Source organism: Budorcas taxicolor, chromosome 20 (assembly GCF_023091745.1).
Source record: "Budorcas taxicolor isolate Tak-1 chromosome 20, Takin1.1, whole genome shotgun sequence".
Taxonomy (NCBI): domain Eukaryota; kingdom Metazoa; phylum Chordata; class Mammalia; order Artiodactyla; family Bovidae; genus Budorcas; species Budorcas taxicolor.
The window spans coordinates 13977899-14002690 of record NC_068929.1 but is presented as its reverse complement, the minus strand read 5'-3'; the positions used below and the strand labels follow the sequence as shown (position 1 = coordinate 14002690).

At 39.5% G+C, this 24792-nt stretch overlaps 1 protein-coding gene across 1 annotated transcript; it reads right to left on the bottom strand.

Moving 5' to 3' along the window:
- Nucleotides 1-3222: 3222 nt before the first annotated feature.
- CCDC125 (coiled-coil domain containing 125) lies at nt 3223-23714 on the bottom strand. Its single transcript, XM_052659303.1, has 11 exons — nt 23405-23714; nt 20257-20315; nt 18282-18368; nt 17202-17279; nt 16116-16201; nt 14183-14265; nt 11857-11975; nt 9344-9451; nt 7587-7761; nt 4360-4490; nt 3223-3531 (listed from the first exon to the last, which is right to left on the bottom strand). The coding sequence occupies exons 1-11, from the start codon at nt 23712-23714 to the stop codon at nt 3223-3225; spliced, it is 1545 nt and encodes a 514-aa protein (XP_052515263.1).
- Nucleotides 23715-24792: the final 1078 nt, after the last annotated feature.

The following is a 24792-nucleotide window of genomic DNA, read 5'->3' as shown; positions in this document are numbered from 1 at the left end:
TGGCGGTCACCAAAAATAAACAACTCAGAAGATCAAGTGTTAACATGTGGAGAAATCAGGAAGCCTTTCCACACCATTGGTGGGAATGAATAAAAAACAGTGCAGCAGCTGTCGGAAACTAGTGTTTGCTCAAAAAGTTTAAAGTGGAATTACCATATGATCCAGCAGTTTCACTTCTGAGTATGTACCCCAAAAAGTTGAATGCAGGATCCCAAATGTGTACATTCATTAACTTTTATGCAGGAATCTAGTTCACCTCATCATCTCATCTCTAGCACTCATAATCTTTCTTTTTTAAAAACTATTTTTTAATGGGGTATAGCTGATTAACAACACGGTGACAGTTTCAGGTGAACAGCGAAGAGGCTCAGCCATACTTACACATGTATCCATTCTCCCCCCCCAAACTCCCCTCCTGTCCACGCTGCCACCTAACATTGAGCAGAGTTCCATGTAGCACTCATAATCTTTGAGTTCTTTGCTAATTTGATATCTCATTCTAATTTACTTTTCTTTGATTTCTACTTTGTTGCTAGTCATATATGATTCTGCCTTTGTGAACTGTTGATTCAGATTATTTTATACAATTTTTAAAGATTACTTTCCATTTAGTTACAACACGTTTATATGTGTGTGTGCTATATACATGCTCAGTTACTCAGTTGTGTCCAACTCTTTGTGACCGAAGAACTGTAGCCCACCAGGCTCCTCTGTCCATGGGCATTCTCCAGGCAAGAATACTGGAGTGGGTGGCCCCACCCTCCTCCAGGGGATCTTCCCAACCCAGGGATCAAACCCAGGTCTCCCACATTGCAGGCAGATTCTTTACTGTCTGAGCCACCAGGGAAGCCCAGGTATTACAAAGTATTGGTTGTATTTCCATGTTGTACAGTATATCCTATGCCTTGTACCCCCATTCCCCTACCCCTATATCCACCCCCATAACCGCTATTTTGTTCTCTATATTTGTGAGTCTGCTTTTTTGTTATGTTCACTAGTTTATTTCACATATTAGTGATACCTTGCAGTATTTGTCTTTCTCTGACTCACTTCAGTTAGCATAATGCCCTCCGAATCTATCCATGTTGCTTCAAATGGGGAGATTCTTTTTTGTGGCTGAGTAGTATTTCAGTGGTTTTCTGAGACAGTTATATACTGTTTTCCTCAGTGGCTGTACAAGTTGACATTCTCACCAGCAGTGTACAGGTGTTCCTTTACTCCACATCCTCACTGTTTGTTATGTGTATTTTTGATGATGGCCCTTCTGACAGGTGTAAGGTAATATCTCATTGTGGTTTGGCATTTCCCTGATTAGTGATGTTGAGCATCTTTTCACGTGCCTGCTGGCCATCTGCATCTCTTTGGAAAAATGTCTGTTCAGGTCTTCTGCCCATTTTTAAATTGGATTGGTTTTTTTCTTTTTTTGGTGTTGGGTTATATGAGCTGTTTATGTATGTTGGATATTAAATTCTTTGTCATATCATTTGCAAGTATTTTCTCCTATTCAGCAAGTTGTTTCTTCATTTTGTCTATGGTTTCCTTTGCTCTGCAAAAGCTTTTACATTTAATTAGGCCCCATTTGTTTATTTTTGCTTTTGTTTACTTGATGAAATTTAATTCTTTGTCCTTGATCAGTTGGAATATTACAAATTTTATCAATTTATGTGTTTGTTTTAAACACATTTAAAAAGAACCTTTCTAGTTTTTGCAATTTGATTTTTTATGTTTCTCTTTTTGGTATTATTAAATAATCCCAGATCCTTCCTTTCCCTACCTTAAAAATTATTATATATACTAGACTATGTATGGACTTTATCTTATTCTCATTGACCTGCTGTTACCACAGTTTTGAATAATGTAGCATTGTATTACTGTCAGGACAATCTATTTTTTAATTAAATAATTTTTATTTTATTTTGGAGTATAGTTGATAAATATACTTTGATATCTGATAACAGTAGATCCTCATTCTTCATTTTCTCAAAATGTATTTGCCAATTTTTCAGCTTTTGTTAGTAATGACTACCAGTGTGGTTCCTGTAACACAACTATAAATGGTTTATAGTTACCTTATTACCCTATTGTGTTAGTTCATCTATTTAAATAGTAGTATCTTTTCGTAACTGCTGAAAATGCAGTGCATTTCCTATGCCATCATTGTGATGCTTTGTGATTAATATAGTAATATTCCCAAAAGGTATTGAAAATTATTACTATGTAGTATTTTTAGAAAGAGAACATTTTAAATGGCCTAAAATTCAGCATTAAGACCAAGAAGTTAATTTAGTTATTTATAAGTGCCAGAACTCTGTGTAGATCTGGCTATAAAATGTCACCACTCTGACAAAAAAATCAGCTATAAAGGAAAGTTGCTAGCTATGACTTTGAATATACTTCTGCCAAATTCCTACCATAATAACTTTTTTATTGCAGTTAAGGAAATTATTTTTAAGCTTTATATGGGAAATAAAAAACAACTAAAACAAGATAAATGTATTCCAAAAATTAACATTGAGTCATTCCTTTTGTTGCTTGAGCCAAAGATCCCTATAGTCAACAATCTGTATAGTCAATCTAAATAAATATTTTTTCCTCAAAAATCACTATTTCTTTTAAGATTTTGGGAAATGCTGAAAATTTCTTTTTTTTTTTTATCAAATAAATTTTAATTGGTATCTAATTCCCATTTTTAAAGGAGATGTAACATCTGTTAAGCTAAAGGAATCACTCATGAAAATCTAACAACTACATGGATACATTTCTCCTCAGTGTCAGTAAATCGTAGAAGTAATTTGGACTTCCATAAACTGATGAGGGGAATAACTGCACTGTTTCTTTAGCCAAATTTTCTTTTTCTTTTTTTTTTTTTTAATTTTAAAATCTTTAATTCTTACATGTGTTCCCAAACATGAACCCCCCTCCCACCTCCCTCCCCATGACATCTCTGTGGGTCATCCCCATGCACCAGCCCCAAGCATGCTGTATCCTGCGTCAGACATAGACTGGCGTGAAAATTTCATATAACATAGTAATATAATTTATAAATTAAATGCATCAACACAGAATACTAATAAATTTCTTGTAGAAAACACTTATTTAATTAAGTTGCCTCCCAAATTTTAGAAATACCTAGAAAACATACAACTTCTGAAAATGTAGCAATATTTACAAGGCCCTTCTCAATATAAACATCTCTCAGTTCTAATTTCATCTGATTTGTCTTCAGTACATGATATTTGATGGCAAAGAACAGGACCTTTTAAGAGTTCTTGCATACTTTTGATTTGTTTGAAAGTGCTGAACTGAACAAATGCAGCCCACAGAATTAAAAATTTGAACACTTGAATGCACAGGATCACATGAAACAGGGAATTCTAAAATTTTCTGCCAGGGTTTTTTTAATGTAAAACTGTCTTTCATAGAATTTCTCTCTTTAATTTCTTTTGAAGTGGTGTCTTTGTCTTCCAAAGCCCGAGCAAGCATGTAACTCACTTTCCTTTGATGAGCCAAAGCTTCTTCTTTATCATTTAACTGCATGCAGAGAAATTAAAAATGTACCAGTTAGTAAATCAGAATACAGAACTGTAGTCAGGAGTATTTCATGAAAATATTTAGTCTTCAGTCTGTCCAGTCAGTCAATATGAATAAATTAATTTCAGTGTCCACTAATTCCTCAGCATTATGCTACATGTTATTGAAGATTTTCTTTTTTTTAAGGAAGAATAGAAAACAGCATTCCTTCTGCTGAAAAAAATGTTTAAGTCGTTTGGAGAGAAATATATATTTACATGGGGTGTGTGTATATATGTATATATAATGCTAACATGTACTTAACCTCTGAAAGAATGAAGTTATTTATAAAATTGTGTTATATATTTATATGTAATAAATAACTTTAATAATACTCTTCTATAGATAAGTATGTTCATATAAAATGAGTTTCTTAGTTTAGTCATCTATGAAATTGAGGATAACAGGACTGATTACAGTGTTGTGGTAATGATTACAGGATATAATGCATGAGGATGTGCTTTGAACACTTAAAAAAATCCTGAATATATAAAAGTCTTGTCATGAACTGTACATAAGTGCTGATGATGGCGATGCCTGGACTTAATTACAGAGAGCCTCCTCTTTTTCAGAGGTGGAACTTTATTAAAGTTGCACAGGAAGAACCTGGAAGGGAGAACTGGAAAGCATGTGTGGGGTGTTCAAGAAGATAAAAATTCCAGAAAATGGTACCTTAACTGGGAAAAGAGCATAAAAGTCAAGTATACTGCAGTAAAGAGTTGAATTAATAGGAAGCAAAAAGATTAGCTCATCCACAACCTCTACAACAAAGAAAGCAAAGATACTAACCAAGTCTATTAGCATCTTAAAGATTTCCTGAGGATCGTCCTGGTCATTGGTACTCTTAGAACTGTTTTCTGAACGGAGCATACCCAACAATTTCTGCCCTAAGGTCTTCTTACTCCCTTGGGATAGTGACCCTAAAATAGAACATGAAAATCCAGCTGAGACATAAAAAGACACACACTGACATGCTTCCAGGAAAAGAGGTAAGTGTGAACCAAGGTTAATTCATTCCTAAATCAGTCAGGACCTTGTCTTCTTCAGGGACCCTCCAGCATGAGTGAGGTAGGCAGCACAGCGCAGTGGGAAAAATGGACTTTAGAGCCAGCAGCAAACGCAGGTGAGAGACCGCAGTTTGAGAACCCAGAGCAGCGCCCTGCACTCTCGTTGCTCAGTCCATGGGAGAATGCAGCCCTTGCTACCCAACTCAAGTCCTCCAGAGGAACCAGCGATCCACATTTGTATGTGAAATCTTCTGATGTAAAGGTCAGCCACCTACCCACACTGAGAACACTCCCAGCAAAACATACCTGCAGACAGGTGGCCTCTGAACCATGCAAACTCTGCTTTAGAGCCAGAAAAAAACCTGGACTTGAATCCTCATTTAGCCACTTCAGAAGGGTATCACTTTAGAATAAAGTTCTCTAAGCTACACGTCCTCAGCTCTAGAATGAGAATAATAGTCCCAATGCTCTATTGCTGGGCTGCTGTGGCATTTAAATAAGAGAGCATGGGCTGGGAGAGGGGAGTGGTATTGAAACAGTACAGGGTTTCTGTTTGGGAAGATGAAAAAGTTCTGGAAATGGATGATGGTGATGATTATACAACAATGTGAACGGACTTAATGAGACTTTAAAATGGTTAAAATGCTAAGATTTATGTATAATTATCACAAACCACACAGTTGTGAAAGCACCTAGCCCGGGTACTGACATAATGCTTAAAAGTCCACATTTCTGTAGTATTTATACTGATATTCATCCATCGAAAGGATGCAGTTTGTAGCAGAAAATATGAAGTCATAGATTTATATACCAAGAAAGTTTCAGATGAACTCCAAAGGGACAATTCCCTTTCCACTCATTACTGATAAACCACATTGACTGCGCCTCACACCTGACCTTTGCCAGTGGCAACTATGGCAAAGAGGAAAAGCCAGACAAGTTGACTGGCTCATCAATCCTGAGAGTGAATGAATGTCTCTATTTTTAATCTAAAAAAAAAGAAATATGTTTATAAGCTATCTCTCAGAACTTGTCTAAGCTGCCAAATCAAGAAAAGTTAATATAATGTTAACCACAAATAAAAAAATGACCTGTAACAATCATTTTGCAACAAATTATTGAAGTATATTAATAAGGTGAATCAAAGTCTTGTCACTAAGAAGGGCTTCCCCGGTGGCTCAGCAGTAAAGAATCCGCCTGCAGTGCAGGAGCTGAAGGAGGAGTGGCTTCAGGCCGTGGGTGGGGAAGATTCCCCTGGAGAAGGGCATGGCAGCTCACTCCAGTATTCTTGCCTGGCGAATCCCAGGGACAGAGCCTGGTGGGCTACAGTCCATAGGGCCACAAAGAATCAGACACAACTGAAGCGACTTGGCACACACTTGTCTAAGAAACTCAGAGCTAGTAAAGCTTTTATGGACTTGTAAAGACTTTTCAGAGATGAACCAATTATTTTAAATTCTGCTTCCAGTTTCAGTACCTTATGGAAAGCAAAGATTGTACCTCTCAAATCATGTTTTCAATGGAAATTTCCTGAATTCTGTAAATAGGCAAGGCAGGAATTCTGGAATATAAAATGAATACAAGTGCTGAAATGAATATGAATCTACCTCTCTGTTTCTCCCTCCCTACACTTCTCTCTGCATGTGTGTTCATCTCTGTCCAACTCTTCGTCCCCATGGGCTGTAGTGGCATTCTTCCAGGCAAGAATGCTGGAGTGGGTAGCCATTTCCTCCTCCAAGGGATCTTCCCCACCCAGGGGTTGAACTTGCATCTCTTGGGTCTCCTGCATTGGCAGATGGATTCTTTACCACCAAGCCACCTGGGTAGCCTATGCCCGTGGAGGACTTAGCCATTAAACTTGCTCATCAGCCTCTGTAAATCTCAGAAGAAACACCTTTAAAAGTTAGTTTCAGGATAAAGTGGAATACCTGTTGAAGAATGAGAGTTGAGGAATATCATTTTCCCCCTTTTGCCCTGACTTCCACCTGACTCTAAATACATAGCTTTTATAATCTGCTTTCACCCACTTTGACAGTTCTTGTTTACCACTTCTATTTTTATTATCCCTTAAGTTATTTCTTACCACTTCAGCAAAGAGATGGGTAAAGTTTAGTTAATGAAGCTAAACTTCACAACACTTGACCCATATACTAATACTAGTATGCACTGTTTGAAAAGAAATATTTAAAACAAAATAAGTTTCATTTGTTAATACTATAAGATTCTTATTGGTCCTAAATTCATCTGAAAATGAGAGATACTGGAATTAGGATTATGAATTTTGACCAAAAAGATTTAGAAATAGGGTCATTTCAGAATTTTAATAAAAATTTACACTTCTTAATAAACTTCACTTTAATCACGACTGATATACGGTTTCAAATTGGAATTTTACATTTAAACAAAATGAGTTCTACTGAATAATATTTATAAATAAAAATCGAGGTTGACAAACTAATTTCTAAAAAGTAACACCTATTTGTTTATATTGCACAGTCTACATACTTCAAAGACAATCTGATTCTCTCGTGGCATTTCTGTATATTTTGTTTAATAATAATGACTCAAAAATGGCCATGAACTTGTTGACAGGCTTGTAAACAAAAATCGAAACCTTAATTTCTGTTTCACTTTTTATAAGAATATTTTATTGATTTGTCCAATTTAAGTTTCCTCTACTGTTCAATGTGTCCTTCCAGAAACACACATTTCAATGAAGTTTACTTAGGTAAGTTTAATGTTGGGTTTCACTCATTTTTCCCTTTAATCATCTAGCACTCATGATAAATTCGTTCCACTGAGCACAGAAGAGCACTAAAGTAGAGTCTCCTGTTACTTAATGATTTCGTTTGCATAGGTAACATTCAGTGACCCACTTTTTCCCCACAGTTGCTAAATTTTTAGATAAATCATAAGTATATCTGAAATCTCAATTATATTTACCACAGTATGCTTAAGTATAACTAAAAACAACTGAAATTACACCTGATTATTATAATTCATATTTACCATCTTCTTTAAGGTGCTTCCAACTTATCCATTTTGTTGCTTTCTTACACATTTTATCCATTTGTGTCAATCTTAGTGCCTGGTCATTTTTCCTCATTAATTGTTGCTCAAATGCAATTCTGAATGCATCTGCCATTATGTAGGCTTCTTCTTTACTCTTCTGCAGAAGTTCCAGCTGGTTTTGAAAGAAAGTTTGAGAGGTGTTATAGGCAAAACCAGGGCTTCCCAGGCGGCTCAGTGGTGAAGAATCTGCCTACCAATCCAGGAGCCGCAGGAGACCCATGTCAGCAGGTCCAACCCCAGAATCAGAAGATCCCCTGGAGTGGGAAATGGCAACCCACTCCAGTGTTCTAGCTGGGATAACCCCATGCAGCCTAGCGGGCTCCAGTCAGTGGGGTCACTAAGAGTCGGACGCAAAACCAGAACAATTTTTTTACCTTATTACTTACCAAATGCTGAGTCAGATTAGCAAATGCAGTCTTAGCACTAAGTGGAGTTGAGTGCATATCCGTGATCTATTGCATCTGTTTAATTAGTACTTGCCAACTAGATTACTGGAAGTTTTCCTTATGCCTGTCAGCTCCGTGGTAATCCAGCTCTCAGACTTCATTATCAAGACAGGCCCCGTGTGTGACCTTCCCAAAAAGGAAGCAGGGAGGCTGCCAAATGCCACATTTCAGTTCTGCCTTGGGCCATTCCAGACAATACCACTAAAATAACTATGAATACCATCTTTCAGATACCTCCCACTGGTCTTTGTAATCTTATGCTTTTCCTAATGAATTGATAATATTTAGCTGCTTGCTTTCACATATATACTGAAGACTAAATTCCATACCTTCAATAAAAATATTCTAAAAACTACGGTCCACATTGTATTTGTTATTAAAGCCTAATCATAATGGCAGCTATCATTTGAGTAAATGCCAGGCATGGCCATATGCTAAACATTATATGTACTGTATTTCTTACAACAACCCTCCAAGCTAGTTATTACCCTCCATTTAACATACGCATCCAAAGCCACAAAGGTGGAAAGTGATGGAGCTGAGATTCAAACCTAGATCTGGCTGGCACAAAGGTTCCTTCCACTGTACCTTGCAGCTTTTCTGAGAAGCTTCATGTTTATCTGTTAATCAGTGTTGTGCATCCTGATGATTTTAAGCACTTTTCCTCCATGTACAGACAAAAGAAGGAAGAACTTAGGAAATACTAACTAAAACATTGGCAAACAACTTCACGATTACAATATCGTGCCAAGTACTATTTGTATTTTGGAACTGTGTAAACCTGTTTTTTATACATTAAAGTTACAAATATCATTTAAGGATAAGTTACACAGCCAGTGACTACCAATGAAGCTAATTACTGCATATACTTCCATTTATTCAACTTTATACAGTAAGTCCCCTACATACAAATGAGTTCCATTCCAAGATCACATTCATAAGTGCAACAAAGTTAGCCTAGGTACCCAGATAATACAATCGGCTATATACTGTTGCTTTTACACTTGCTTCCAGACGTCCTGGGCTTGAAATAAAGATCTGTACTCTATACAGCACTGTACAGTAATGTACACAAAAGCACAACCCCTTGTAGAGGATGCGTGCATGTGACTGTACACCACACGTGAACTCACGTGATTGGACGTGGGAAGGCACACTCGCATCTCTCAAAGTTAGCAACTTGAAGGCTCGCATGTAGGGAACTTACTGTATGAACAGAAACACAATCAAAGCTTTCACTGTTTTTACCTCCCGTTTGAGCTGCAGGAGCATTTTCCGAGTGGACGCGGCCAGTTTGGCGCAAGCGCAGGGGGTCCCTCTGGGACGGTGACAAAGGCAGGCTCCCAGCACTGCAAGCTTCAGACCCCAAAGAATTATCCATTACCAAGTGTAACACTGCTGAGCCATACACAAACACAGGGCACACACACGGCACACACAAACCCACTGCACATTTCAGACAACCATCTGATTCAAAGAAACTGCAAAGGAAAACAAAAATAGGAAGCTGAGACCATGATTTCAGAACCCAAGTGGAAATTAATTACAAATGAGCAGAGACTGGTATTACAAGGAACAAAAACCTAAAGGAATTCTACATTCTTTTCAGTCTCCAAAACCTTTCACTTGGTATCAGTTTCCTATGCCTCTGAGTCCTTGACAGGAACTTGACCTAACGAAGTAAATATAAACATCTATCATATGGATTTCCTGTGGCTGGGCTTGGCCCTGCCACCCAGCATTGATTACTGTCAGGTCCTGCAAGGAAAGATGCATGCCCAGAAATGGTGATTTTTAACATCGATGAGAAATTGGTCATCCTGCCACTCCTCAAAAAGACACCCTGTGATCATGTAATACATTCTTAAATACTTCCTGGCTCATCCAATGTTCTGGAATTGCATAAGGCCCGGATTCCTCAAAACCTGTCTTTGGATCACAGTGAAGAAACTAGTCCATCTGGGTCACTCCTGGTTGACTGTTATAGCCATAAGAAAAGTAAGAACTGTTGTACTTTTTCTTAAAATTCATTTTGACAGCTAACCCCAAGTTGCTTTCCCAACATACTCCAATTTAATGGGGGCAGTCTATGTAAGAGATTGGGCCATATCTTTTAAAGTTTCATGTGAAACTTACTACAAATTATTGTCAAAGCTTCCTGCAGCTGTAAATTTCATATGAATGGACTGGCTTAAAATAGAATCTTATTTTAGAGACTGTTTAGAGAAGAAGATTCCACTGTCTCTCTTAGGGTAAAGGCTATTTCAGAAAATTCCTTCTCGCATGGAAGATAACTGAAGTACATAGCTTTTAGCTGACTTGAGTGTACACAGGGTGGTTATATGGCTGATTGGTATCTTCCCTCTTCAACCTCCAACTGCTGATTATTGTTCCTGCGAAAGTTGCCAGCAACCAGTTTCAGAATGTAAGGTTTCTGCAAGGATCTCTCTGTCTTTACCTCAGTGCTCCTTCGTCAGATGGGTCAGGGCCCTTGTTCCTGCCTGTTACAAGGTTACTTTTCTTTGTAAGGAGTGATGCTAAAGCTGAAACTCCAGTACTTTGGCCACCTCATGCGAAGAGTTGACTCACTGGAAAAGACTCTGATGCTGGGAAGGATTGGGGGCAGGAGGAGAAGGGGACGACAGAGGATGAGATGGCTGGATGGCATCACTGACTCGATGGACGTGAGTCTGAGTGATCTTCAGGAGATGGTGATGGACAGGGAGGCCTGGCGTGCTGCAATTCATGGGGTCGCAAAGAGTTGGACACAACTGAGCGACTGAACTGAACTGAACTGAACTGAACTGATGATAGCCTACTCAGGATTATAATAAAGCACACTTATCCTGAACTCTCTCTCAGTTCAGTTTCTTTTTATGTTTCATTTTTTGCTAATACACTAGTTTTCCACCCAGGCAGTAGAGCATGGTGATCAAAAGCACAGACTCTAAACTCTACCTGGGTGTAAGTCCCAGTTCCACCACTTACCAGCTTTGAGCAAATTACTGAACCCTTCTGTAGCTCCGTTAACCTCATTTGTAAAATAAGGATTTAATAGTACTCACTTTATTTGGTAGTTGTGAGAATTAAATGTATAAATCTATGCAAAGCACTCAGAACAGTATCTGGTGCTTACTAAGGACTATGTATTTGCTATTATGAGTAGTAGTTACTTTATTTGAAGTTCTGTAATAAGTGAATGGCTACTCCCTCTCACAGATGTTTATCTCTCATGAGTCCCCAGGACCCTTTTTATCTTATCAGCCAAACTTCTACCTTGTAAGACATTTCACACCTCAGCAAGCAAATAACAAGGCATCAGCAGATCTTTATTCTGGACCTGGCTCAACCCCAGACTGACTGCGTCACTTCAGGGAGGTAAATGAAACTGAGCCTGAGTTTCCTCCGTAAAATGGGGCTGATACCTGCTTTGCAGCCTTCCCAAGACCATTACAAAGATCAGCTTTTAAAATGTGTGGGAAAGTACTCTCCCATGGTAAGTCTCTACCCAGGGGAGATGACTAACTAGTTTCTCCTGAAACTAGACAAAGGAAATAGAAGGAGCAGGAAGCGGCAAGCTCATCCCCTAATGCCCAAAGGGTACAGTACCTGCAAGGCTGAAGAAGGGACACAGGCCTCTCACCCTCAGTCTTAAGGTGCTAAGCACGTTGCTATTGTAGACATGGAGATGACGGCGATCACAGAAACATAACACAAGTGAAAAATTCCCTCCTGCTAAATTTTCAGAACTGCTTACCTACCTCAAGACCTGAAACCTCTGTAAAGCCACTTCTATCCTGGCAGGTGTCTTCCTGAGCCATCTTCTGCTGCTGTTTGATATCAAGCATGGCAAGCACCTCCAAATACTGTTGATTCAAAACTGGGAAGGGCCATGTAAGAAAGTGTTAGTCATGAGGTCTAACTCCAGCTTCACCTAACCCACTTAAACTAACATCATATACTTATTTCCTTTAAGCAAGGGATATACAGTTACCCACAAAATCTGCCTCCAGCCAGAAAATCTACCTGAAAGAATAGTGGGTATTAGTAGGTATTAATACACATGTGCATGCGTACTTAGTCGTGTCCGACTCTTTGCAACCTCATGGACTGTAGCCCACCAGGCTCCTCTCTCCACAGGATTTCCCAGGCAGAAATACTGGAGTAGGTTGTGATTTCCTCCTCCAGGGGATGTTCCTGAGCCAGGGACTGAACTCCAGTCTCCTGCATCGGCAAGCACATTCTTTACCACTGAGTCATGTAAATACACATGTTCAGTTCAGTTCAGTCGCTCAGTCGTGTCTGACTCTGCGACCCCATGAACCGCAGCACTCCAGGCCTCCCTGTCCATCACCAACTCCTGGAGTTCACCCAAACCCATGTCTATCGAGTCAGTGATGCCATCCAGCCATCTCATCCTCTGTCATCCCCTTCTCCTCCTGCCCCCAATCCCTCCCAGCATTAGAGTCTTTTCCAATGAGTCAACTTTTCACATGAGGTGGCCAAAGTACTGGAGTTTCAGCTTTAGCATCAGTCCTTCCAATGACCACCCAGGACTGATCTCCTTTAGAATGGACTGGTTGGATCTCCTTGCAGTCCAAGGGACTCAAGAGTCTTCTCCAACACCATGGTTCAAAAGCATCAATTCTTCGGCACTCAGCCTTCTTCACAGTCCAACTCACATCCATACATGACTACTGGAAAAACCATAGCCTTGACTAGATGGACGTGTAACACTAGATAAAAATGTTAATTAAAAAAAATAATTTTATTTTCGGCCAGGCTGGGTCATTGTTGCTGCGCAGGCTTTCCTCTAGTTGTGGCAAGCGAGGACTGTTCTCTAGTTTTGGTTCACAGGCTTCTCATTGTGGTAGCTTCTCTTGTTCCAGAGCATGGGCTCCAGGGCGCGCGGGCTTCAGTAGTTGCACCTCCCAGGCTTGAGAGCACAGGCTCAGGAGCTGTGGTGCACCGGCTTAGCTGCTCCAAGGTATGTAGGATCATTCCCAGGCCAGAGACTGAACCCACGTCAGATTCTTTACCACTGAGCCACCAGGGAAGGCCAAAATGTTATTTTTAATGTGGAAGGATCTTAACTGCAACTGAAGTCTGGTCGTCATTTGCCCAAAAGAAATTTGTAGGATTTTCAAAAAGAGACATACGGTATCTACACTATGAGATAATCAGACAATGAGATCACATATACTACATTAAGGTACTGTCTGTGTTGAATTAATGTACTGTACCAGCTCTCTAAACTCTATCAGACTTTTATTTTAGTTAAGAGTTTTCATAAGAGGCTCTCAACTCAAATACTTAGAATAAGAGGGGTCCTGCTTACTGTGGATCAGAAAACAGTAACTTTTCCTCTCTTCTTGCAGAGTAGAAGGATGAGGAGGAAGCACAGGGCTATTGGTTAGCAGTTTCTGTCCTGGCACAAACCCAACAAGAAGGAAATCACTATCTGCTCAGATCACTGGTGTGGAGAAGCATGTCTGTGTCTGCAGTTCTCACCCGGGGCATCACCACAGTTCACTTACTACACTATGGAAAGTGCCGCCCTTGGGCCGGTGGCCTAACTGAGCACTCATCTTATCCCTTTCAAGCCACCATTTTAAAAAACAGTTTCTGCTGGGAATTCCCTGGTGGTCAAGTGGTTAGGACTCTGGGCTCTCAGTGCCAAGAACTCAGGTTTGATCCCTGGTCAGGGAACTAAGATCCCACATGCCGCGGGACAGCTAAGCCCATGCGCCACAACTGCCGAACCCTTGTGCCTAGGGCCCGTGCTCCCTAGGGCCCGTGCTCCGCAAGAGGGGAAGCCACTGCAATGAGGAGCCTCACACCGCAACAGAGTAGCCCCTGCTCAAGGCAGCTAGAGAAAGCCCTAGTGAAGCAAACAAAGACCCCCTGCAGCCAAAAATAAATTTTTTAAAAAAGAAAAAAACTAATGCATTTCTTCTTTTATTCTTAAAATATATTACTTCAAAATATTAGCACCTTGTCTTTTCATATGTGTATTCTTAACATAGGACAAAACTGATCTTTTAACATAATATTTTTTAAAAATTATCGAAGTACCATTCTACTTACTTGCATTTTCAGACTTGAGCATTTTAATTTCTTCTGTTTTTAGTTTCAAAGTTTCTTTGAGGACTGCATTTTCACAGTTTAGCCTGGAAAAGAGTACCCTCCAAATCATTAAAACATTAACATTTTGTAGTTGAATATTTAATCCCATAGTTAGAACATTAAAACCCAAATATAATTTTTCTTACTTCAAAATTGTGTAGAATTTATATGTGTAACAAAAATTTAAAAGAATGTGGTAAGATTCTGTACTTACTCTTAACACTTCTGTATATTTACCCGAGAAAATCAGAACCAGAAATAACTGTAAGGCATCTATCTTGAACACTCGTATCTCTTTACTAAAGTTTCAATCAACTTAATAACCATTTGAACACCAACTACATGCTTAGGACACCTTCCAAAATTTACATAAAAAGCTACATAAGTAGCTTGGTGACTTATTTATAACTGAAAATTTGTACTTCCTATGTGGGGACTATAGCCAACAATTACTGTACAGTATTTGAAAGTTACTAAGAAAGTAGATCTTAAAAGTTCTCAACGTAAGAAAAAAATGTAATGATGTATGACAATGAATATTAACTAGATTTATTGTAATGGCCATTTTACAACATATGCAAATACTGAATCATTATATTGTACACCTGAAATTAATACAATGTTGTTTATATGTCAGTAATACCTTAATTTAAGAAAAAGAGACATAGGGAGCTTTATCTATTGAATGAAAGTTGGATTTACTTACAGGAAGTTCTTAAATTGCCCAACACCAGAGGTTTAAAAAAAATTGCTTTTGTAATTAAAAACAGTAGCCAGACCACCTGGTCTAATTTGTAACTTTAAATAAAATACCTATCAAGACATGTTGTGATATTCCTAGGGAATATTATATCCTGTGCTTGGGATATAATATCATTTATCCCAAATGCTATAGGCCATAGGCCTCATATCATTAGAACAGTGATCATGAAGTTCAAGTTTCTCAATTAAAAAGTGAAATGTGATTCACATCACAAGAAAAAAAATTCTGTAACCATGTACGGTGACAGATATTGACTAGACTTACTGTGGTGAACATTTTGCAATATGAACAGGTGCTGAGTGCATTGTGTTGTACACCTGAACTAATGTAATATGTTGGTTACATCTAAAAAAATGTAAATCTAAGGCATCCCCTTTCCATGAATTACCTAACAAATTAATAAAATGTGAAATCACTTTTTCAAGCAATGTCTACAGCCCTTGAACAAAGCAGAAAAATATTACCTCTATTTATATTTATGTATTTAACTACAAAGAGAGAGAAAGAAAGGTAAAAAGAATGATAAAGTAAATGTGGTAAAGAGTTAAAATTTGGAAAATCTTGGTGAAAGATATATAGGAATTATTTGTACTATTCTTACAACTTTTCTGTAAGTCTTCAATTATCTCAAAGTAAGAAGTAATAAGTTAAAAAATTAGGTACTAAAGCCATCTATAACCCCAGGTATCAATTTCTCAATGACTGACCTTGTAAATATGCTATAAAGTTATTAAATAAATTCACACTGAAGACTGTAAAAATCAGTGCCAATACTAAAATAACTTCAGAAACAATTATTAAACAGTATTTTAATACACAATCTATACTGTATTTTTTTAAAAAGAAAACAGTAACAGTAAAATATGGAACTGGTAAACAGATAAGCAACATGAATTTCATTTTTTATTTTTGGCCACACCATACAGCTTGCAGGATCTTAGTCCCCCGAGCAGGGATTGAACCTGAGGCCCCAGCAATGAAAACGCTGGGTCCTAACCACCAGACTGCCAAGGAATTCCCTGAATTTTATGTTTACAATTAGGTCAAAGAAGAAGAAAGCCTAAGCTACACTTAAATTATACACAGTTTAAAATTTTCCAAAGAAAAAATATGGAATAATAATATACAAACCTGTCATATTTTTGGATCCAAGATTCCTCTATATTTTTAAATCTATTCTGATCAAATTCTATTTCCCACTGCAAAGCATTTATTTCCTATAGAAAAAAAATAGCACTGTCAAGGAAAATTACTACAATTAAATCATTTTATGACTTAACAAATAACAGAAATAAATCATTTAGTCATTTCACAGAGCTAGGCTAAAGAGAAAACACTAATTATTGCTCAAAAAGAGTCTGTGACATTTGTAAACACATATAACATGCCTGTTTAGCACTCAAAAAGCTTTACTGAAGGTTACTTATTAGAAAAATTTCAAATTGTCTAGCTTCAAATTTTGCTGGCTTGAGCCTAGATTTTTCATCACCTCCAATCCATGCAGACCCCAAAATACACTCTTGGAAGTCTGCGCCCAGGACACTCCCATCAAGGGAGAGTGAAACAGACACAGGAATGTGACCACTTAGAGTGATTCCTAACCACTTTAAAAGAAAATCCCTTTTCATGATGGTTTATCACAGGACATTGAGTTCCCTGTGCTATACAGTAGGACCTTGCTGTTTATCCATTCTGTGTATAACAGTTTACATCTGCTAGGCCCAAACTCCCAGTCTGTCCTTCCCAAACTCCTCACCCCTTGGCAACCACAAGCCTGTTCTCCATGTCTGTGAGTCTGTTTCTGTTTTGTAGATAGGTTCATTCGTGTCGTATTTTAGATTCCACATATAAGTGATATCACAGGGTATTTGTCTTCCTCCTGACTTACCTCACTTAGTATGATAATCTCTAGCTGCTTCCATGCTGCTGCCTAATCACCTTTTTAGTGAAGATGAAATAGAGGCAAGCACTGCAGGGCAAGTAGAGGAAGAAAAATAGAAAAAGAAGAGAAACAGAAGTGTCAATTTGGCAGGGTTAGCCCATGTGACAATCTGTTTTGGATTATAAGATCCAAAAGGGAAGGGACTGTATGAAGCTGAAGCACATCTGCAGGAAGGTATGCACAAATGACATAACCATTGGTATGGTGATTTTTAAGGAAATTCTATTGGAAAGACTATTGAACTGAACAAGACCATGCTACAAGTGGTCAAATACCTTCTCCAAGGATCTCTTTTGTTCCATAGTTTTTTGAAGCACTGCCTGGGTATGACTTGTGGCTTTGCCAAATATTGCCTAAGAAAAATAAAGACGTATCAGTATAAATTGAATATCTGATCACCCTTATATACAAGGTGAAGTTCCCATCTTTATTCTTCACATTTTTAAGACAGCAGAAAACTGCCTTGAGATGAGAATTCCCACAGAGACCACCTTTTGTATAGAGTTTGATAGTTCAAAATCAGAAGATCTTGGTTTGTTTCTTTCCCAATGACTGTGAGAATGAATGAATGAATGAATGAATGGATTTCCCACACAAAAATGAATCCATGAACATTCACAGCAGTATGATTTATAACAGCCAAAATGTATTCATATAAACCACATAAATGCCTATCAACTGGTGAATGGATAAGCAAAATGTGGTATAGCTACACAATGGAATATTATTTGGTAATAAAAAAGGAAGCAAGCACTGGCACATACTACAACATGCATGAACCTTAAAAACATGCTAACTAAAAGAATCCAGAGGCACAAGAATCTAGACACATGCTGTATGATGCTGTTTATGAAACAGAAAAGGCAAAGCTGGAAAACCGATAGCAGATAGTGCTTGCTGGGGGATGGAATAGGAGTAACTGCTAATGGCTAAGAGGTTCCTTTTGGCAGGGGATGGAAATAGTATAAATCAGGTTGTGATGATGGTTACACAAGTCTATATTTAGTAAAAATAAATTGTATGCTTAAAACAAGTGAAATTTATGACATATAAGTTTTATCTTAATAAAGCTGTTTTTTAAATCTGTAGCTAAAAAAAAAAAAAACTGTATTAAGCATTGATGCTTTTATTTTAAAAGCTAAAGCCAGGGAGTTCCTGGGTGATCTACTGGTTAGGATTCAGCACTTCCACTGCCATGGCCCAGGGTTCAGTCCCTGCTTGGGGAACTGAGATCCTGCAAGCTGTGCAACACAGCCAAAGATATAAAAATAAAGATAAATGAAAAACAAAAGCTAAAATCATACTACTTATCACTGGAATGTGTACCTGATAAAAGTTTGAAAATAACTTCTTACCATGCTTTGAAGAATTTTCAATGCTTCCTCTTTACCTTCAAGTTGTCTTTGAGATGCCTCAAGTTCAGTTTTCAAAATTTCTACCTCCTGAGGAGAAAAATATAATCAGTCTTCCTATCTGTAATATATGCAACCCCTAATGATCAACTTAGCATACATTTAAGCTCAACATTCACTTTGACTCAAAGTACTCTGACCTTACAAAATGAGGTTGGAAATTCCTCCAGGCTATATAAGAGAGGCTAAAACTGAGATCATTACTATCAGGTATCAGTTATGTCTAAAAGCCCAAATCTTTTGCTTTTACCTACCTAGGCCACACAGTTTGTGGGGGTATGTGTGTGTTTGCTTCTGCTTTTTGGCCACACATGAAGCTTGTGGGATTGTGTGTGTGTGTGTGTGTGTGTGTGTGTCTGTATTTGCTTCTGCTTTTTGGCCACATGTGATGCTTGTGGGATTGTAGTTAGCTCCCCAACCAGGGATTGAACCTGAGCTGCTGGCAGTGAGAGTGCAGAGTCCTAACCACTGAACCACCAGGGATTTCCCTAGGCTCCACAGTTAAAAATTTGGAGAAAAATCTTTAGACCATGTAAATTTAGCACATGCTCATCCATATAGCTCCATGAGCTATTAATATTATGGCTTAGACTGTGCCCTCTATCCCAAAAGACATGTTCAAGCTTTAACCCCTGGTACCAAAAATTCGACCTTATTTGGAAATAAGGTCTTTGCAGATGTAATTAAAGTCATACTGGGTTAGGGCAGGTCTCAATCCAATGACTGGTGTGATACAGCTACAACCTGAAGACTGTTGGTGGCAACCACCAGAAGTAGGAAGGTTGTAAAGGTCCCTCTAGACCCTTCAGAGGGTACATGGTCCAACCACACCTTGATTTCAGGCCTCTGAAATTAAAAGACGCTTACTCCTTGGAAGGAAAGTTATGACCAACCTAGACAGCATATTAAAAAGTAGAGACCTTACTTTGTCAACAAAGGTCCGTCTAGTCAAGGCTGTGGCTTTTCCAGTAGTCATATATGAATGTGAGAGTTGGACTATAAAAAAAGCTGAGTGCTGAAGAATTGATGCTTTTGAACTGTGGTGCTGGAGAAGACTCTTGAGAGTCCCTTGGACTGCAAGGAGATCCAACCAGTCCATCCTAAAGGAAATCAGTCCTGGTTGTTCATTGGAAGGACCGATGTTGAAGCTGAACCTCCAATACTTTGGCCACCTGATGTGAAGAGCTGACTCATTTGAAAAGACCCTGATGCTGGGAAAGATTGAGGGCAGGAGGAGAAGGGGATGACAGAGGACGAGATGGCTGGATGGCATCACTGACTCAATGGACATGGGTTTGGGTGGACTCCAGGAGTTGGTGATGGACAGGGAGGCCTGGCGTGCTGCAGTCCATCGGGTTGCAAAGAGTCGGACGTGACTGAGTAACTGAACTGAACTAAGCCTCCATAACTGAAAGAGTATCAATCTGCTCTTTTAAGCCACCAGGGCAGCTCTAGGAAACCAGTAGAGCAGCTTTCACCAGAAGAGTTCACAAATCACATGAAGACAGCTTTCCTGTGCCTGAGAGGACAGCCACCTGCATTGGAACTCCTACTCCCAAGCAAGATGGATGACCTCCACAGACCACCTGGGTGCTTTCTGGGCCCCTGACTTGAAAGAGGTTAAATTAAGTCAGGTTATTTCAAGCCACACATTCTGGGAAGACAGATGAAAGGGAGTGACTACTATTTTCTCTAGGAGATTAGAGAAGTAAGGTGGAAAGGAGGACAGGAGGGCATGTTTACATAAACAGCCTTTTTGAGAAATAAGGAGGCCAATTGGAAGTTAGGAGCTTGCCACTATGGCTTGAGAATGTCTGGAAAGCCAACAATTACATTCCATGCCATGTTAGTATCACTTAAACAAAATGTCAGTGGTCTTCATTCACATGAGAATTTGTATATCAGCCTGAGTACCTACCTCTAAAGTTTCATGAAGACGTTGCCTTAATTCCACATTTGACAACTCTGAATTAGAATCTATTAGAGGGAGAAAAAACTTATTAAATATTTTCTTAAATTAGTTAGATATAAGACATTTGTTTACAAGATTTCAAATACAGGCTTTCCCTAAATTGAAAAGAGAAAATAATTGTAATAAAACAATGATGATAAAAACAGGTAGCTTAAAACATTTCACAAATCAAAAGACACATACTTTCGAATCAAAAGATTCTTTTAGAAAAAGGACTCTTAAATAAAACTGTTGTTAATGAATTAGCTAACTACTATAACCAAATACAGTATCAAAAAAAACATGAATGTTCATGAGTAAAATAAATGAATTTTGGTGTTTGGTTTAAGCCTATTCAATATCATGATATAAATGTCTAAGAAATAACCTGAGTTTAGTTTCTTTACAAGGGGAATGACGAGAATTCTCTAGTAACTTCAATTATTCTCTCCTTAATGTGATTAATTGAGACATTAAACTGAGTTTCCCAGGAACTTCATTTTCATCGCAGTCTCACTGGCAACAGAAAAACACTGAACTGGTAAATTAGAGCAAGAGGACAGGAAGTAAAAAGGAGCAAAACAATTAGAATATTTGGAAATACATTAAAATTTCTCAAAATTTTTTTTGCTATTTTGAACTTTCATGAACATGACAGTATCCAAGGCAAAACCTAAATCATGTTTTTACTCTGATAATTCAGGGTTCCAAGGAGGGACCAAAGTGACTCTGGGGTGACAGTGACAAGTTCTATTCTATTAGTACTTGTGATAGGCAGAATAATGGCCCCCAACAATGTCTACATCTTAATCCCAGAACCTGTGAATACTCAGCAAAAGGGACTTTTGCAGGTGTGATTAAGAACTTGGAGACAGATTATTCTGGATTACCCAGCTGGGCCAGATGTAATCACAAGGCTCCTTAAAAATGAAAAGAGGAGGCAGGGGAGGCAGAATTAGAGTGATGATGCAGCGGGAGAAAGACTCGACCAGCAACTGCAGGCTTCAAAGAGAGAGGAAGGGGACCATGGACCAGGGGACTCAGCCTCTACAAGGTGGAAGAGGCAAGGGACAGGATTCTCCCCTGGAGCTTCCAGAAAGAAGGCAGTCACGCTAACACTATGGTGTTAGCCCAGTGAAACCTACTTTGGGCTTCTGACCCACAGAACTGTAAGAGAATAAAATTTGTGTTGTTTTAAACCATTACATTTCTGATAATTTCGAAACTGCCTATTAGCAAGAGGAAATGAATATCATATTCTTACCTAGAATCAAGTCAACTCTGATGAAAAGACAAAAGCCCATAAACTCCCAAAATAGGAGCTCATACCATTACTATTTTCCTGGGTTGGGAAGATCCCCTGAAGAAGGAAATCGCAATCCGCTCCAGGACCGTTGCCGGGAAAGTCCCATGGACAGAGAAGCCTGGGAGGCTACAGTCCATGGGGTCGCAAAGAGTTGGACACGACTGAGGGACTTCACTTTCACCATTACTATTATTTCTTATTTATATCCCAGTAGTTTCCTAAAGTTTCTAATGCTCAGTTTTCAACATCTTTCTTGCAAAACAGTATCCATCCTCTATGCATGATAAAGACTTTGAAGAAAAATATATAAATAATCTCATCTTAATTTCAAGAAGGATTCTGAAGGACAGAGATCAATCCCTAGCTGCAACATGTTATTTGTACATCTGAAACCATGTTTCTTAAGTTATTTTCATGCTGTTCCACTTTGGAGGGGAAGTTTTACAACGGGGGATTACAAAAGATTCAGCCACACTAGAGCTGTGCCACAGTGCAGGCAGGGGCCGGTCCACCAGTTCCCAGCCACTTCAGGGATGTTAACATTCTATCACAAGATGATTCTGAGTGTTATTCTCTCCTTAGTGTACAAGCAGAACTTATGTTTAGTTATGACAAATTAAGATTAATTTTGAGAATTTTATGATATCCCTAAAATAATCTGAAGCCTGTGTCCTGCCTTGTAACACTCTTTCCCCAGATGAGCTCCGGGCTTGCAGTGCTCAAATGTCACCTGGATCTCTGCCTGAAACAGCAGCGCCTCTGCCCTCCAATCACTTACTGTCTTTTCATTTACTACTGCCTAAGGCTGTGGTTTTTCCAGTAGTCATGTATGGATGTGAGAGTTGGACTGTGAAGAAGGCTGAGCGCCGAAGAATTGATGCTTTTGAACTGTGGTGTTGGAGAAGACTCTTGAGAGTCCCTTGGACTGCAAGGAGATCCAACCAGTCCATTCTGAAGGAGATCAGCCCTGGGATTTCTCTGGAAGGAATGATCCTAAAGCTGAAACTCCAGTACTTTGGCCACCTCATGTGAAGAGTTGACTCACTGGAAAAGACTGATGCTGGGAGGGATTGGGGGCAGGAGGAAAAGGGGACGACAGAGGATGAGATGGCTGGATGGCATCACTGACTTGATGGATGGGAGTCTGAGTGATCTCTGGGAGTTGGTGATGGATAGGGAGGCGTGGCGTGCTGTGATTCATGGGGTCGCAAAGAGTCGGACATGACTGAGCGACTGAACTGAACTGAATGTTATATAGTTAATCTGCAGGTTTATTTTCTGTGTCCTCTACCATGAATGTGGCCTCCATGACCTTAGAGCCTTTGACTATCTTGTTCACTGATGTTATTCCCAGAACCTGGTACTGTCGTGGGCACCTAACAGGTACCCAGCAAACGTTTATCAAATAAGACCAAAAAACATTTAAAAATGAAATATACCACTACTTCGCAAGAAAAGTAAGGTAAATAATCACTAATCGATATTACTAACATATATGTCAGCTAGCCAGTTCAGTCGCTCAGTCGTGGCCGACTCTTTGTGGCCCCATGGACTGCAGCAAGCCAGGCTTCCCTGTCTGTCACCAACTCCTGGAGCTTGTATGTAATGACACAGAATAACTACTTCGCAATTTGTATCACACTTGGAAACAGAAAGATCAATTACTTTTATACCATCACCAATCAATCTCTACAGGTGAATAAAGATAAATTTCTAAAACCCATGATGGTGACCCATCTTCACGCACTGGAAGGGTGACAGCCTTGATCGCACTCTAAGGGAGAAAAGGAGGACAGCAGGCATTCTTACCGGAGCTACTTTGTCGCTTGCGACAGGGAATTCGGGGCCCTTCCAGGTGTGTATCTTGAAAGCTCTTCTGTCTGGAATACTGAAAAACGGCTCCGTTTCTTTCGTCCCCGTTTCTTGAAAAAAGGGGAGGACTAGAATTCTTTCCATCTGATCTTTTTCTAGATTTAAAAACATGTGAAACTTGCACTTCACAAATGCCGCCAGGCCTTCTTCCGAGGCCATACCCTAGGTCGCCTTCTGCCGTGTCATCGTCCTCTGTTTCCCAGGCCTGCCCCTCTGCCCCACTCGGCAGCCTCGCCATGCTGTTCATCAGTCACGTGCTTTCTTTACAATGGGCTGCCCTGCTGGCTCAGCAGTAAAGAATAATCCGCCTGCCAGTGCAGGAAACTGTCCCTGCGGGTTCTGTTCCTGGGTCGGGAAGGTCCCCTGAAGCCTTCCTTACCTAGTTACCTGTAGTTAAGAAAAAACAGCAGTTAAAATCCAATCAGTATAATCAGCGTTGGGTTTGCCAGGGAAGAAAAGGTCCTTTCTGCATCATGCTGGCACAGCCAGCGACGCACAAGCACACAGATGCCCCTGGCAACCCAACTGAAGCTATTTAACACTTCAGGACTTTTTAAATAAGAAAAAGAAAAATCTGACTCTGTATTTCTGAGGACACAGGACAGACTTTTACTGAATCCAATAATAACTGATCAGGATAAAGAGAGCAGGCTTTGCCAAGGAAACAACAGTCTTGACAAATGAGCTTCCAAAGGAAAGCATTCAGCTTTCACAAGCCTAAGAGCTGTACAAAATTCAGCAGTCTTAGGAGTTCCCTGGTGGTCCAGTAGTTAAGACCCTGGTCAGGGAATAAGAGCCAACAAGCTGCAAGGTGGAGCCTATATATATATATATATTCCAAAAAGTCTCTGAAAAATCAGTTTCCAATGACTAAGACCATCGTACCCCTGTCCTTTATGGTCCTTCATCTGCCTGAGATACTTAGGACTCTTACACTCTCTCCTTCAGCTCTCCTTGGTTCATTGTCTATTTCTGTGCAGACACAATTAGGAGAGGTTTTGCTGGGTCCGTGACAGGTGGGAAGGAAGAAGGTTCCCTCTCCTGCCCCTACATCATCCCTCCCTCTCTTTTTTCTCAAACCAGGCCACATCTGTGATCAAAACCCTCCACTGTTTCTCAGCACAGAGTAAATGTCAAAGCCTTCCAATGGTGAGGGGCCCCAGGTTCATCTCTGCCTGGCACCCTCACCCTGGGCCAGCTGCCCTGACCTCCCTGGTGGTGTTGACCCAGCCAGGCATTCCTGCCCCCGAGCTTGAAGTTCCCCATGCCCTGAACACTCTCTCCCCAGGGGATGCGCAGCTGGTCCCTCGTCTCTTTGGATCTTA

Coding starts and splice junctions, on each gene's coding strand:
- CCDC125 (XM_052659303.1), bottom strand. CDS start 23,714: ATGAACAGCATGGCGAGGCTGCCGAGTGGGGCAGAGGGGCAGGCCTGG. Junction 16,202..17,201: donor AAAAGAGATCCTTGGAGAAG/GTATTTGACCAC, acceptor TTTTTTCTATAG/GAAATAAATGCTTTGCAGTG. Junction 9,452..11,856: donor CAGAGGTTTCAGGTCTTGAG/GTAGGTAAGCAG, acceptor TGGGGTCTGAAG/CTTGCAGTGCTGGGAGCCTG.